General features: G+C 40.8%; 1 protein-coding gene across 1 annotated transcript in view; it reads right to left on the bottom strand.

The window, feature by feature from the left end:
• Window positions 1-287: 287 nt before the first annotated feature.
• The window catches only part of tnmd (tenomodulin), a 47,503-nt gene continuing 32,637 nt past the window's right edge, over window positions 288-15,153 (bottom strand). Inside the window, exons 5-7 of the mRNA XM_034211819.1 lie at window positions 9,101-9,260; window positions 5,974-6,068; window positions 288-1,957 (exon numbers count right to left, since the gene is read on the bottom strand). Coding sequence (XP_034067710.1) covers window positions 1,748-1,957; window positions 5,974-6,068; window positions 9,101-9,260 — 465 coding nt within the window. The 3' untranslated portion in view covers window positions 288-1,747. The remainder of the gene's footprint in view (window positions 1,958-5,973; window positions 6,069-9,100; window positions 9,261-15,153) is intronic.

Here is a 15,153-nt window from a genome sequence, read left to right as displayed (position 1 = left end):
CTCTACAATGATACCAGCAGTAACAGCGTGCTATATGCAACTATTTGAATAAACACTCCATTATTCGATGTGAAATGCGAGACATAGTGAGAAATGAATTATATAAACACTGATTTTATGAACTTTTCAGAAACGCCTCGGGGGCTTTGCTCTGCACTTGTCAGTTTATTTGAAGTATGTTTGCAATTATTGCATTTGTTAAATCATGCCACTGTTTTTTACTTGACACGTTGCTTTGGGCTATTGACATTATTGATTTAAAAATAACAATATGGTTGCATTGTGAACTCCATTTATGAACATATCCATGAAACATTTACATACAGTAATATCTTTCGCCCTCTGTTTCACAAAATCCATTTTGCTGCCAAATATTGATATCACTGACATTATTATCACACCGAGCAAACATGAGTCAACATGCAGCTTTACTTACCAGGCGATGTGCTTTTATATTAGTGTAAACAATCAGATACACAAGAGAGACTATAGAAACTCAAACACCAAATTGAGGCTAAGTATTTCTTACTAATGAGCAATGGGACTAATGGATAACATGGAAGGAGGTCTGTGTATTGTAGGGATTGCATACATCTTCACTTCAGCTTTCACATCATATTGTTTCATATGATAGGGCAACTCAGATTATTAATTCAATGACATTTTAATTGGGAAAAAAACAGGAAAGGGACAGAAAGACACAGAAGGCTTCAAAGCAAACCATGACAACATGAGTGCTCCATTTTTGTCTCTCTGTTTAACTTTTGAATATTTCACATCGCTTGAATACTCTTGGGCATTTATGCACCTTGTTATTCTGATGACAGAACATCAATTGTATATGCCTATCTTACTCGCTTATCTGTTTCTTGCAGATGAGAGTTATTTCAGATCGACAGATTGAGACGTGGTGTTGCAGATTAAAATCACCTCGGCAAAGAAGAAAAATGTTTGAGGAGTCGCACTATTTAAAGCATTTTGTGGATTGCAACAAGAAAACAATGGAGCAGAAGAAAAACAGCAAAAACATCACACAGACAGCTGAGGCCTGTGCATCTACAATTATACTGTACCTCCTTAGTTTAACATGATCTTAAAACACACTTGTTATAAAGCCAGCAAGAAAGGCTTCCTTTAATTCCATTAAGTGTTTCTTTTGTTAGCTTATTTGTTTTTTTCCCACATTTGTATCACTTTGATTAGCATATGTTGTTCTGATTTCATGTTAATATGGGAAGGCTTGTATCTGCTTAAGCAATAATGAAAAAGTGGATGACAAACAACTGAGACAAAACATATATTTAGATAAATGGCACTACTCGGACTTTTGCACATATTAATATTCTGCATGTAGATTTTCTCACATTACAGTATTAGCAGAACAAGTATTTTTAATCTAAAAGTAAAAAAAAAATGACTGCATGACAAAGTCAGAACAGACAGTGCTGAAGTATTTCATTGCGAGCAGATTAGTTTCTGGTGACATCTTCCAAACTAAATTGCACCCACTCGACAGAATCAAACAGCGAGAATACTTAATGGGTAGATAAGCACAGAAAATTAGACAGCTGTAAGAAAGAATCAAAACGCTTCAAATGACATTTAGACTGTTTAAACTGACTAAAGCTCAGTGGGCCAACTTTCATATTGGATAATAATTGTGTGGTTTGCTCTCACAAGTGAAATGTAATATTTATCAAAAAGGGGGGATTTTGCACTAACAACAGTTTAAATCAAAGCGCCCTCCTCAGACCCTTCCCAGCATGCGGGCGATCCACCAGTTGCACGGCATGACGATATGACAGATGACCCTCCCTCCTTGGTAGTAATACGGCCACTGGTTGAAGCCTCCCAGGGGCTCGTGGTAGCGCTGGCAGTAGCGGTAACCACGGCGACAGTGCTGGCAGCAGAAGCCCTCGTCGTCCAGACGGTTATCCAGCTCGATTCCCACATCTCTCTGCAGAGGACACAGGGTTACAATCACACACATGATGACAAATGCCAGTCCACTCCCAAAGGCAAGGGCAAGAGAAGAAGAAGAAGAAGAAGAAGAGGGGATGGTGGGAATATATGAGCGCGCTTCGCTTGTAGGTCAGCAGAATATATGTAAAAACCAAACAAAAGGGAAAAGATCAGAATTGATGTCTGTGAAAATGCAAAGTTGTGCCATGCTTGATGACTATGACAAAGAGATCAAGATAGCAGGGGATAGTGAGCGAGCTTGATTTAAGCTGCAGGAGCATAACACATGATATAATACCCTTGACCTTTCTATTATACCAGAGGTAACACGACTTCACAACGCCCCGTCTCTGAATCCAGCATTCACAGCCGCTCTGTCAGCACTATCTTCAATCAAAGAGACTCTTACGCTGGTAGTTACCAGCATAATTACACTATTTCTTTCATCTCTGACCTCTTCACTCCCTCGACCGAGGACCACACTCTGCTCCAAAATGGCTGCCCCTCCTTCAATAGAGCATTCAAATTAGAGCTCCCCACGTCTTGGCGCCCTCCCCCTGACCTTGACTTTAAGTGCATGGCACATTCCTAAAGCAATTAGCAGAGTAATGATCGCCTAACAAGGATTCTTTCATTTGCTCTTGCTGGCTGCCTCTGAATTTATAGAGGAGCCAAATGAAACCCAAACGAAAGGTAAATTGGGTAGAATTAATGGCCCTTGGATTTTTCCATTGTGCCGGTTGGTTCATGCCCTCGTAGACTCGTGGGGGCTGAGTGCCATGCCTTTGATCAAGAGCAACTCCAAATGGGGTTCGGAGAAGTGCCACTTAACTCACCGCGCAAGTTGAGGCAGCAACTGCCCTCAGTATGCATTTGACCACGTTTCAATCTCTTTTAGTAAATGAATCCGCAGAGACAATCCGGCGCTGTCTCGTTAAACTGCTTGGATCCAGGAGTCGATGACTTCTCATTCAGAACAAAACTAGCATAATTCTTTGCAAGTGCTTGCAGTGACTCAGCTTCGTGCAATAGGGCTGAACAAAACACATCCACTGTTGGGAAAAGAAAATGTGTGGGAATTGTTTAAGAGGACAGGACCCGCAGGAGCAACTCCAGTCCCTTCAGTCTTCAGCTACATTAAGTGTGGGAATTAGGAGTTTACTTTATTCTACAAGACAGTGGGCAGTCAATCCGAGTGGTTTTTCATGCATTTCATTGGTTTATTTTCTTTAGCAACTATCAAAACATAGCAATAAATTCAACATCAGCATGATCCAAAAAGTACACTATGCATTTAATGTAAACTGTGATAAATTGAGTGAAATTACACACTCATGAGACATCCTAAAAACACATAGAAGGGTGCGACAAATTATATCTAGGATAGCTGGGTTTGATTTATTAGCATGACAAGTGCAGGTAGGCTTTTAATGATTTATTATATCAGTCAAGTTTCAGGTCATCAGCTTCCAGGCAACAATCTGTTATGGAAACAACACGAAAGCTGTCAATGGACCAACGATAATCTTATCTGCTCCTCGCAGCCCAAACTGGGGGGTTACGAAATCTAGAGCTCCGGCTCGGAAAATGAAGGAAATATTTTATTCAAATTATGCCGCGTTTATCAAAGCAAACAGCCAATGGGCATCATTGTAGCTTAAAGACAATTAATCAGAGCTATCCTTTTAAAACGGAGGGTACATATTAATCACTCTGGCTTTGAGTTGCCAGCTCTTGTGGGATGCTGCGGTGATAAGAATGGTTCACCTTGGGAAATCTGAGGCAGTCACTCAAAAACAAGCAGCATTAATGAAGAGTAAAAGCCATTACCCCCGTGCTGCATCTGATTTCATCACACACTCGGGCTCACGTATACAAATGCAAACACACACACAGAGGCACCTCTGTGCATAATACGGGGCGCTGGATATGAATGAGCCTGCAGAGTAGAAAACGGCGTCAGTCTTTCAAAAATATGTAATGAATCAAAGCACGACTCCTCTAATCTGCACACTTGTTGGTGTTATTTCACACACACTGATCACCGCTCTTCATGAGCTTGAAGCGTGTGTCTGGATGTGGCTTTAAATCTCATGGCTGAGCTCGTCACATTCATCCTGGGATCAAAACAGCAGAGATAACATTTATGTTTCAGACCCTGCTTTGTATTCCAAAGGGTTTTTTATGTAGAAGCACAGGACAGTGCAACGTATAATGCTTCACCGCTTGTCCCTGATCTCAGATTCTCATCTCATGTGCTCTACAGTGAGGTGGAATGACAGTGAAATTGGATGTAATTGAATACAGACATAGTCATGTATTTCAGTAAACACTGATGGTTTTCAGGGCCGATAATGGACTTTAGCTTCAGTGAAAATATTTCTCAGAAGGCGCAAAGAGGTCCTACATCCACAGATTTGAATTATTTCAACTATTTGCACCTCTGTTCATCCATTCACGATCCTTGATGTGAATTCAACACATTACAACCACAGGCAGAAACACCCATGAAACATGTTTACACGTGTATGTTTGTGAGGTCAACTCTTATTAGAAGCCATTTCTTACTTTATGGGTCAAGGACTGTGATACCATCGCCTCAGCCTTGTCAGATGGCAGTTATTCAGTTTGAAATGTCCAGGGCCACCTCTGATGGACAATACACTCTGACTTGGCAGCCGTGGCAAAGGTCGGCTTCATATATCTGTCAACATATGCCACAAGGACTCAAACGCTTATTCTGCTTAAGAAACCTGAACTGTGGGGAGACTTGGCTCTGAAATCCAGAAGCAGAAAAAAGTGAACGCATTGGATTTTGTGTGAGTATGATAGATGAAAGGGTGTTGGGTAGAACAAGTGCGAGCAGGAGACTGTGTTTGTGTGTGTGCTGGTTGTTTTCTGACTGTGTGGACATCTACATGAGTTCTGGCTAACACTTTTATCCACAGCCACAAGGTTTGGCTAGCACATGTGTTATCCCACCGGTATGAGCGAGGGTTCAGACTCCCAATTACAGACTGCTGCCTGCCCTTTGCTTGGTCACAAAGGCCTTTGTTATCGCCGGACCCACAAACAGAGCCTGGATGTGCTGCTGGAAAGGATTGCACTGGTATGCATTACTCAGCTGATAGTGCCAGAACATTTCAAAAGGAAAGCAGAGTTTTTCATCCCCTGGTATGTTTTAATTGCATAGCACTGCATCTCCTGCCGCAGACGATGAAGGGGAAGACAGGGAAGGCTGGGGGGGAAATTGAGGAGTTGAGCGGGAAGTGTTTCTGGGACAGCCTGATAAATGTCAACTTTATAGGACGTCTCACTTCCCTGCGTGTCTCTCACCGTTTCTCACAGCTCAGAGAAGGATACAGAGCCGACTTATTCTCCTTGAATTTAGCTTCAGTGGTTATTCACCTGTAGATGCTGAATGTGTGTGTGTGTGTGTGTATATATCTTTGCACCTGTATATGTCCCTGATATCTTTAGTGTTTAACTGCAATTTTCTGGTGTCAGTATAAGTGCATAATTCCTTTGTAATATACTGCTTTAAATGATTTCCCCTCAGCGTCAGGGATGATTAAACATTCTCTATTGAGATGCAGTATGCCAAAATATGCCACTTGGCCTTTCCAGACATTTTATACGCTTTGATAATTAAAGCGGTAATAATAAATGTACTTTATCTGTGGAGCAATGAGTGACCTTGAGTGTGCTTCTTTGTAGTGCCTCAGCAAGAAGGAAGTGAGAAGATGAGCTAAAGGTTGCTGTAAGGCACACGTTTCTGCCTTTGAAAGCCTGGATATTCCTCTCAATTAATGGAGAGACATTAAGGGAGTCTTCAATGAACTGGCCTTACTTAAACAGATATATAGAGCAATTGCCGTGCCCTCTGGTGCACAAAGTCAGTTTTAACATCAATTAGTGAGCGATTTATATGCAGAAAGAGTCGAGGCAGAGCTGGAGCTGATTGAAGTGACTCTACTGTGTCTCATGGTCCCGGCACAGAGGCACACTCACATAGTCGTTCACGGCAGGGTGGTCCAGGACGTCACGGGCGAAGCGCTGACCTGTGACCTCTGCGTCAGGTGCGTCCTCATTTCCCATCTCAGCATCTGCCAGACAGTATGAAGAGAGGAGATGTTTATGTGCTTGCAACACTTTTCCTACTGTTTTTTAAGTAAAGCTCTTAGATTAAATGTTGGCTCGTGCACTCTATTTTCCCAGTGGCTTGACATTCAGAAGAAAAACGCTGGAACTCATTCAAAGGTTTTTCATGCTTCTGTCTAACAATGTTTTGTTGTTGCTGTTGTGATACTAACACACAAATCACAAATCAATTTCCCCGGATCCTAATTAGTAAAGCCTTCAAATCCTTTTGCGGAACAAAAAAAACAAATCTCCAGATGACCATCAACAGTGAGGGAATTTCACTATGGACATTTTGTTAAGCACAGTTTTGAGGCAGTTGTATTTTACTTTTCAAAGTATTTTCATTTTCTATATCATATTATTTTCTTAAAATCATTAGATTGTTAAAGTTACTTTTATATACAGTACTGCACACACTACAATCTTGTTCATCTTACAGGTGATTTATCTTTTATTTAGGGCGAGACACGGCAGGCAAAAACATCGTTTTTCAAGTACTGGTAAATTTTGAGATTTTGTGCTATTTTGATTCCATAACATGTTTTCTTTCAGGCTTTTGGAAGGAAAACGTACAAAATACACATTTAAGTGTTTATTTTACTATAGTTTGTCTATTTGCGTCTGTAGATTTCTCATAAATTCACCAAAAGTTAGCATTCTAACGTAACATAAAGTACCGCGACCGCTGTGTGCACCATGTCAACAGAGGTATCCCTGGAAAGCTCCGTCTTTCCTGCACAATCTCATCGGATCCAAATATGGTCATTTCCTTTGTATCAGCAACCAATCGTGAAAGCACAAAGGGGTCTTAAACCAAGAAACGAAATCTCATTGGCTGGTGTCAATTTCTGACAACGTGATTCGTTCAGATGCGTCACGTGGTGTGCTAAAACACTTCCTGGTTAGCTTTCAGCTAGAAATTGAAATCTCAAAATGCCAAAAGAACGGCGAAAAAAACGTTCACAGAGAAGACGACAACAATTGTCACTTGCACGAAGCAAGGTTATATAAAAAAAAATGACCCTGAACATGAAATACCTTCACGGAGTGCGTCGATGCGCAAGCTGTCATTCAAAGAACAGGAGGGTTTAGCTAGCGCCTCACTGCAATCTTTAAAGGTCGTTTTCTCAAAATGAGTTTTTTCTCCTACTCTGAGTTCGAAATTTCAACTTCAGTAGCACGTAGAGACACCAAACCGTCCAGTTATATTCCTATCAATATTATGAAGGCTTTTACAGAAGGGTTTGTTCATATATAATTCATAGCCTGAATTATACAACATTGTATACCTACAAACATGGCGAAAATGGATATTTTAGGGCTGTTGACAGTATTTTCTGATTTATGGAATGATAAAAAGAGATATCCAATATCCCTTCTGTAAAAGCCTTTGATACTAATATGACTACAAAATGAAAGAAGAATTTTGAATCTGGCTAGATCCAAAATTCAGATTTCGATTCCTGAAATGTGTTAAAATATGTGCATATTTAATGAGATAATGGATAATTTGCATATTTAAACATGCTATTTCAGAAAACTTGTAATACAACAGACAATTGCCTTATTGTAAGTAATTAACTGGAGAAATTTCTAGCTGATACCTTTAAGTTAAATTTTTTTACCCTATTCACCTGGGGTGTCTCGCCTTAAAGTCTTACCTCCTTAAAGGATTCGACAAGCTCTGCCATTGTGGTGTTTTCCATCTGTTCAATAGAATTTGACCGTTTGTTATATGCTGTGCAATGCGGTAACATTTTTTCAAAAGAAAAGGGAACCCTTATTCTTCCTTCTTTTAAGATGTATTCATCTATCATTCATTTTGCAACAAAGAAATATATAAAATCCAATGTGAGACAACAAAATGGAAATTCAATGATTGAAAAATACAGAAGAATAGAAAAATCTTACCTGCCTAAGATACAAAAAGGGTCTACCAAGGTCCAAGGTTTTACAAAACTATTTATTGGACACTGTGGACATACTATATGACTATGCATCATATTGTCAATTATTTCGGCTTTTCTTTGATGAATAATAGATGATAGTATTTAAATGTGTTCTTTTACTCTTTGGTTGGTATGTTTCCTTGAATCTAAATTATTTATATTGTACCGCTCTCTTAGTATATAAAGTGAATATTATATACAGTATACATACAGTTGAATATGTGTTGCCCCCGGTTGCCCCCCACTACTGCAGTAACTAGACATAAAAGAAGCTCAACAAGTGCCAACATATTTTGTTTGTTCAGAAATAATACTTTTGGACATTTTTTAAAGCTATGTGAGTTACCCCTGAGAAAGCTTATCTTAAATGATACCTCCAAGTTTTGATTTTAGACACCCTGTCAATATTAACTCCATTGATATCATGACTTCACCATACATTTTTTCTAAGACTGATGAAATAAATGAGTTGCTACTCAGATCAGTCCATCTGGTTGAAATGATCCAGAGATGCAAACAAAAAGGACTCACGTATATTTTATACATTCTACAGAACTAAATATAATCATCATACAAACCCTTCAAAGTCAGATCCACTTACACCAGCTACAATATTAAAATGCTGCTTACACAATGATATATTAAAAATATTAAAAATATTAAAACACTTGTTCTGCATAATGATTGTGTTTAAGTTTTGATACTTTGGTTCATGTATTAGTCTCCTAACATCACTTTATTCTAATTAATCGATTTTGACTTATAATGGACTATTTTCCACCCTTTTTTTGGATACTTTTGCTTCAATTTTGGGAAGGCCACCAGCAAAAGAAAGCAATATTTTAAAACCTACTCTTGCTTTAGGTTAAGGATCTGTGAGATTCTTCCAACACTGACCATCACTCTTATAACTTTCTGTAAACACACAGAAGCCCAGGCTGGATGCTCATGCGGTCCCTAAGGACCTGCAGATGGTCTGTGGGGATGCCCTGCAGCGAAAGTGTTCATCGCCTGCATTTAGAGGCAGCGATGGCCCTTGCTCTCACCGCTCAGAGGGGAGGGATGGATCCAGTGGATGGGCAGTTCCTGGCAAATCTCCCAGATCTTGGAGCCCAAAAGGAAATCCGGGTTAACGATGGGCTCCTCGGCTGGAACCCACACTTGGGAGTCTTCCACCTTCATATCCACGGCCTCTGTCTCATCCACCTGCGAGAAAACACACACACACACGCACACGCACGCACACGCACGCACGCACACACACACACACACACACACACACACACACACACACACACACACACACACACACACACACACACACACACACACACACACACACACACACACACACACACACACATTGCATGTCAGAGCCTGTTAAAATGTCGAGGCCCCGCACAAAATACATTTCTGCATTTGCACTCTCCCTCCCTTGAGCCTCGCAGCAGCTCCGGCCTCGTCATTTTTATCTATCACCTTTCTGTCCGCTGAGAGGGTGGCAGCTTCTTGACTCCTGCATCCCCCTCGCCCTGACTCCCTCCTCTTTCTCTCCCTCGCCCTGTTCTCGAGCCTGCGGCACGCTCTTTCTATACATCATTGAAATTCACAGACAGTGATGATTTGACTTTTAAATGACTTTAGAAGTGGTCTTCATTACTCTGAGTGTGGCTGCAATATCGTTTAATGAGATAGACACAATAAAGCTTTGCATTTTCCTCCCCCATCCCCCCTTCACTCCCCCCTCTTCCACAATGCTTCGCTTGGCACTCTGCGCTATCAGAGGGCTTAATTTGTTGATACTGTAGTTCATGAGCTGTAAAGTAAACTATTATTGCTTAATGATAGGGACTATGTCAGTGATGTCTAATAGAGACGTATGAAGGGGATTTGCTAATGCTCTGCCCTAACAGTGCAGATATTTATTTTCTTCATGTATATGTAAATACACACACAAACAAACCCCTCTTCCCATTCCCTTGTTAATTAGCAACCCAGAACAGAAAAACAGTTCACTTGACAAATGTTTTTACAAGGTGATTTTCTCCCAGTCTAAAGCTTAATTGCACATTAGTTAAGCTTGACGTAGAATCCTAAGGCTGTAGAGGAGCAACATCATTTATATTGGGTGGTGCCCCCTCCCTCATTTTCACTCCTGTCACTCCAGCTTGATTTACATTTTCGCTTTCTATGCCGCTTGTGTTTGTCATGAAGCGACACAGTTGTGACCCGCAGAGAGGGGGGAAAAGACTCGAGCACATTCCTTTAGATTGTGTTTGGGCATGAGGAGTGTTTAGCCCAAGCTTTTGACACACTTTCCTCCACTTTCAGGCTCCGACCAGTAAACTAATGACGACTCAGAGTACGGGTGTAGCCGGGTTGGGTCGGCACGCAGAGGGGGGGGGGGGGGGGGGGGGGGGGGGGGGGGAGCTGTTGCACTCACTGTTGCTGTGGTTTGCAGAAATTAAAATCAAACTCTCAGAACACAAACAGCCCTCTCTAATTGGACCTCTTAACCACTGAAGCCAAGTGAGTCTTCTCTGGAAATAAATGGAGGTCACGACACGGGGCTCACAACATGACTTTGACTTCACAGTTGAAAAACGACTTCCAATAAGTTGCAGGAGAGGGTAAAGGTCAGCATTTTAGCATGGGGCTGGGATTTCTAAATGCCAGTTGACAAGCACAAAGACAACATGATTACAGCCTTCCAGTTTATACACACTTTTAAAAGGCTTTTCCCTTTTCATATTGACAAATGCTATATTATTAGGACATAAGCTACTTTTTTAAACTATTGGACCTTGGGAATTATGGTAATTTGTTATTTGTGGCCTGCTCCTGCTGGTGCATGTTTGCTCTCCGCCCACAATGCACAACTTAATTATACACAAGTTGCGCTGGAGTTAATGAATTTACCCTCTCCTGCCACTGTGCCCAAAATGGAGGGGGGGGGGGAAACACTGTCTAGAATGATATACTAGACAAGGGGCGCTGTGTTTGCCATTTCAACATAATTTTTCCTATGACTACCAAGAGCTTTCATATACTGTACAAAACACAGGCAGGTGGTTTAATTATTCAGAGTACCATGTGGGAAATTTAAGTCGACACTTAAGCAAAAAAGAGTGCTGGCATTTGCTAAAAGGGAATGCTTATTTTCTTTAGCCTTTTACTTGAATTTTGTTAATCTGTGTTCTTTTTTCTTTGAGTTTAACTTTGGTTCACTTTGACATGCAAATAACTGTCTGACAGCGCTGACCTTTAAAGGAACAGACTGAGTGGGAGTACAAAACTAAGGAAGCTGTAGTTTTGTATCTGTTTGTCCTTGTCCAGTTATATTTAACCTTTCTCTGAGGTGTGGCAAACCAGAGGAAACAGTCAAGCCAATCCAGCACAAGGGGCGGTCTACCAATTCAGGTTGTGGGCGGGGAGAGAGAGAGCCTGTTAATCCATTTCTGGTGTTGCAGCCACTTCCTACATGGCTTTGGTCACATTTGCAGCCAATTTGGTAGTCAGGGGACGCATTCATTCACTCAGCTTCCTACCAGCAGACGCAGCAGACAGTTTGCATAGAAGACCAAGCAGGAAACAACACTCTTTCCACTGGCAAGAAGATCACTGGTTCAGGAGAATCAACACAGTCCGCACAGAGGTAAAGACTCACCCTCTCTCAGACCACACAGGATACTGAAAGCCTGCCTTGAGAGAAAGGCGAAAGGCAAAAAATAACGTCCCAAATGTCTTCGTTAAGGGACACTTTATGTTTTACGTTAACTGCAGAGCGTCCAATTGATATTGAAGCCTACCTTTGTCATGGCTTGCCACAGAAAAGCAAACTGCCCAGCAAAAGAGACATGGTCAATAGATCATTTTCAGACTGTAGTTGATTGCACAAATACATTTTTTAAGGGCTGACCTACATTAGCAAGCTTGTTAGCTTGGATAGAATACAGTTCTACAAGTTAGCAATTCATTGTATGGAATTGAATGGGTTGTTGGGTTTTTTGGTTAGGTGCCTGAAATGAAGTTTGTGGTTAAACCCAGGCTTGCCAGGTATGTCCAAGACATACATCAGTAAATGCCCGATGTGATTTGTAATTTTGAAGCTTTAACATATCTTAAAAAGGCTAGTGGACAAATGTCTTCATGCAAAACATTAGTTTGCCCTTACTGAGCCTTGATTGAGTATGTCCCCAACTGCAGGAATTGAACTGTTTTTTTTTATTTTGTTGCAAAATAGTCCCACTGGTATTGCTGTTACGAATCAATCTTACATTTTCATGCAGACAGATATGAGTAAAAGCAAACCGTAGGACCTTGCAGGACTTTCACATCCTCTGCTGTTTTTCTGTTTGCAGTTGCTGTCTGAGTGGGAGGTTTTTGGATGCTGGGTGAGCTTTGGTCATCCATATTAAGTGGCTGTTTAATGGAGCAAGCAGCATCAGTTGACAATGTTGAGGGGTGTGAGGGAGGTGGATGGCGATTTCTGTGTCAGACTGGAGAAACTGGAATGAAGCTCAGGGATTACTCCCTCAGACGTTTCATAGAGGAGGCAAATTGAAAAGGGAGGAAAAAATCCTGGCAAACAATTCATGTTTGTCACCTGGTTCTCCCTCGCAGGGGCTGAATTTCCTTATCAGCAGCTTGCAGTTTTCCCGCAATTTTTTCCATTGTTTTTCACCTCGGCACTAAAGCCTGCCACGGCTGCTCTGAGCCATCTTTCCTAAAGCCTGTGGCTGGGTTAAGCTAGGAACCATTACTGCTTGGCTATAACCCCTGTGAGCTGGGTTTTTCCCCACCTAAAGGGAAAACTTGTGCTGCTCTTCTCAGGGGTCGCACGTGGGAGGATGTTCAAGGAGGACGGATCAGGGGTCGCTGTCTAATGTGATAACAGAGCTTGGTGAGGTCAGGCTAAGGTCACTGTGTATTACCTAAATATGATATTTAGTATATTTCTCTTGTTCAATATAGTGTTTGACATAAATAAAACATACCTTCTTTATTGACAACAATGGTAGAAAGAATAATTTATGGCGTTTCTTTGATCGATTTTCCACTGTTGTGTCTATCAAATTATGTGCAGTTTATTTATCTTCAATATAGGCCATATAAATCCAGTGAAGTGTGTTGTTTACCTCATGTATTCATTAGTTTTGCAGATCATTGGTATTGCTATTATTTATTAATAAGTGAGGTTTAGAGATGCTGGTAAACTGATTCTTTTTACCTTTGTAGAGAGCTTGGTTTTCAGTCTTTACGCTAAGCTCACCGGCTTTTGACTGTAGTTTAAAATTCACCGCACAGATACAATATCCTCAATATCAAGGTCATCTGACCCAAAAGTCCTTTTGAGAATTCCACATTAAAAGAATATTGCTTTGCAACAGCCAACATTTAAAATGTCAAAGATCAAACATATATAATGTGAAATATGTCACCACAAATTCAGCCAGTTCCTGGTGTTCATTATGTTGCTCCTCTGATTTCTCTGCCATAACTCTCCTGTCATTCAAGATCCCTCCCTCCTGCCTGCAGTAACTCCTTTTGCACCATTTCCATCAACTGACCATCCCCTCCCACCTTCTCACATGTTCCCCATTTAACTTATTAGTATTGCAGTAAAGATATTGGCTTATTTCCAAAGGTTTTTTTTCTTTCCGGCTGGATTGATGATACTCTGCCATCACCTTATTCACCTGTTCTGCCGGTTAATTTATTCAGCTCAACACTCAAATTTGCAGTTTTTTCTAAATCATTAAAAAGTTGTTTTCCTGCAATATTCTTATTTTTCCAAAACAAAATCTGCTTCTTGCAACTGAATAATTAGAAAAACATTGTTTTTGTTGCCTAAGCCTAAACATACAGGATTTGGGATGCAAATCCTAATCTCCAGTATCAAAGTCCTTCACTTTTGTACGACCACAATCCACCTTAACCTCCTCCCTCAAACTAGCATGCGGCACAGACACTCAAATATTGCCTATGAATAAAATCCAGGCAGCAATTATGTATTCCCAACTCAATACAACACATTAGTAGTATGTAAGCGTAGTTTCTAGGAGACAGGGTATATTCTGGGCTGCCTGGTTATCACTTCTTAGTCTATTTAAGGCTCCCTACTAATTGTACTTTAGTGTCATCTCATACTGCAACACTGTGTAAAACTATTCATAGTGATTGATCAGAACACCCTTATGTAAACCACAGCATAAAAACACTTGAACACTATTGTATTGAACATGGTGTTTAATAATCTGTTCACTCATGTACGTCAAAGTCAGGTCTGTTTTAGCTGGTAAAAACCCTACTCACTTTTTTGGCCTTCAATTATTCACTTTAGAGCTGTGAATTAAGCCAACTATGCTTCACAGCGCACAGAAAAAAGACCGAAATGGCCTGGACATATGGTGCTGCCTGGGCAATTAGTATTTGTAAGCATGGATCAGACATTATGAAGATAAGAGGAAAAACATAGCAAAACACTGTTTGGTTTTTGGTGTAACAGCTTGTGTTCTTAAAGTTAAAAACTGAGACTGGGCTGACAATTGCCTTATTCTGTTTTTAAAGTGAAGCAGTGAGCGAGGAGCGTCATATATTTGCCAGCTACTTCTTCCCAGCTACAATGTGAAATGTAAATGAGAGCATGCAAGCAGTAGAGACATTTGAGAGAGGGGTTTTCTCTTTGAACACACAGCCCACTGAGTGTATTGCACTGTGACATTGAAAAAAATAGAGAATTTGATTGATTGAATTTCCTCCATCCCTTTTTTGCTGAAGTTCACAACGATAAGAACCAAAAGAATCACTCTGTACTTGGAAAGGGAGCGTCGTCAATATTACAAAGTAACCGTCTTTTAAAAAATACTGTTTTAATGGCTTACCTCTCACCCAGACCTCTACTGCACCCTTCCCCCTTTAGGCTATTTGGGTAGAGCTTTTGGAAGAGATGATTAAACATTTATTTTGGCTCAAGATTGACAGCAAACACCATTTGATGTGAACCACAAAGATGCCTTGGGTTTGTGGGCAGCTCTCTGACGGTTTCACAGCACCACAAACCACAGTTTACTCTTCTGTGAGGAGGGTGGGGGAGATA

This window comes from Gymnodraco acuticeps, unplaced genomic scaffold (genome assembly GCF_902827175.1).
Source record: "Gymnodraco acuticeps unplaced genomic scaffold, fGymAcu1.1, whole genome shotgun sequence".
Taxonomy (NCBI): domain Eukaryota; kingdom Metazoa; phylum Chordata; class Actinopteri; order Perciformes; family Bathydraconidae; genus Gymnodraco; species Gymnodraco acuticeps.
Note: the sequence above shows the minus strand (reverse complement) of the source record. Positions and strands in the feature narration are given on the sequence as shown.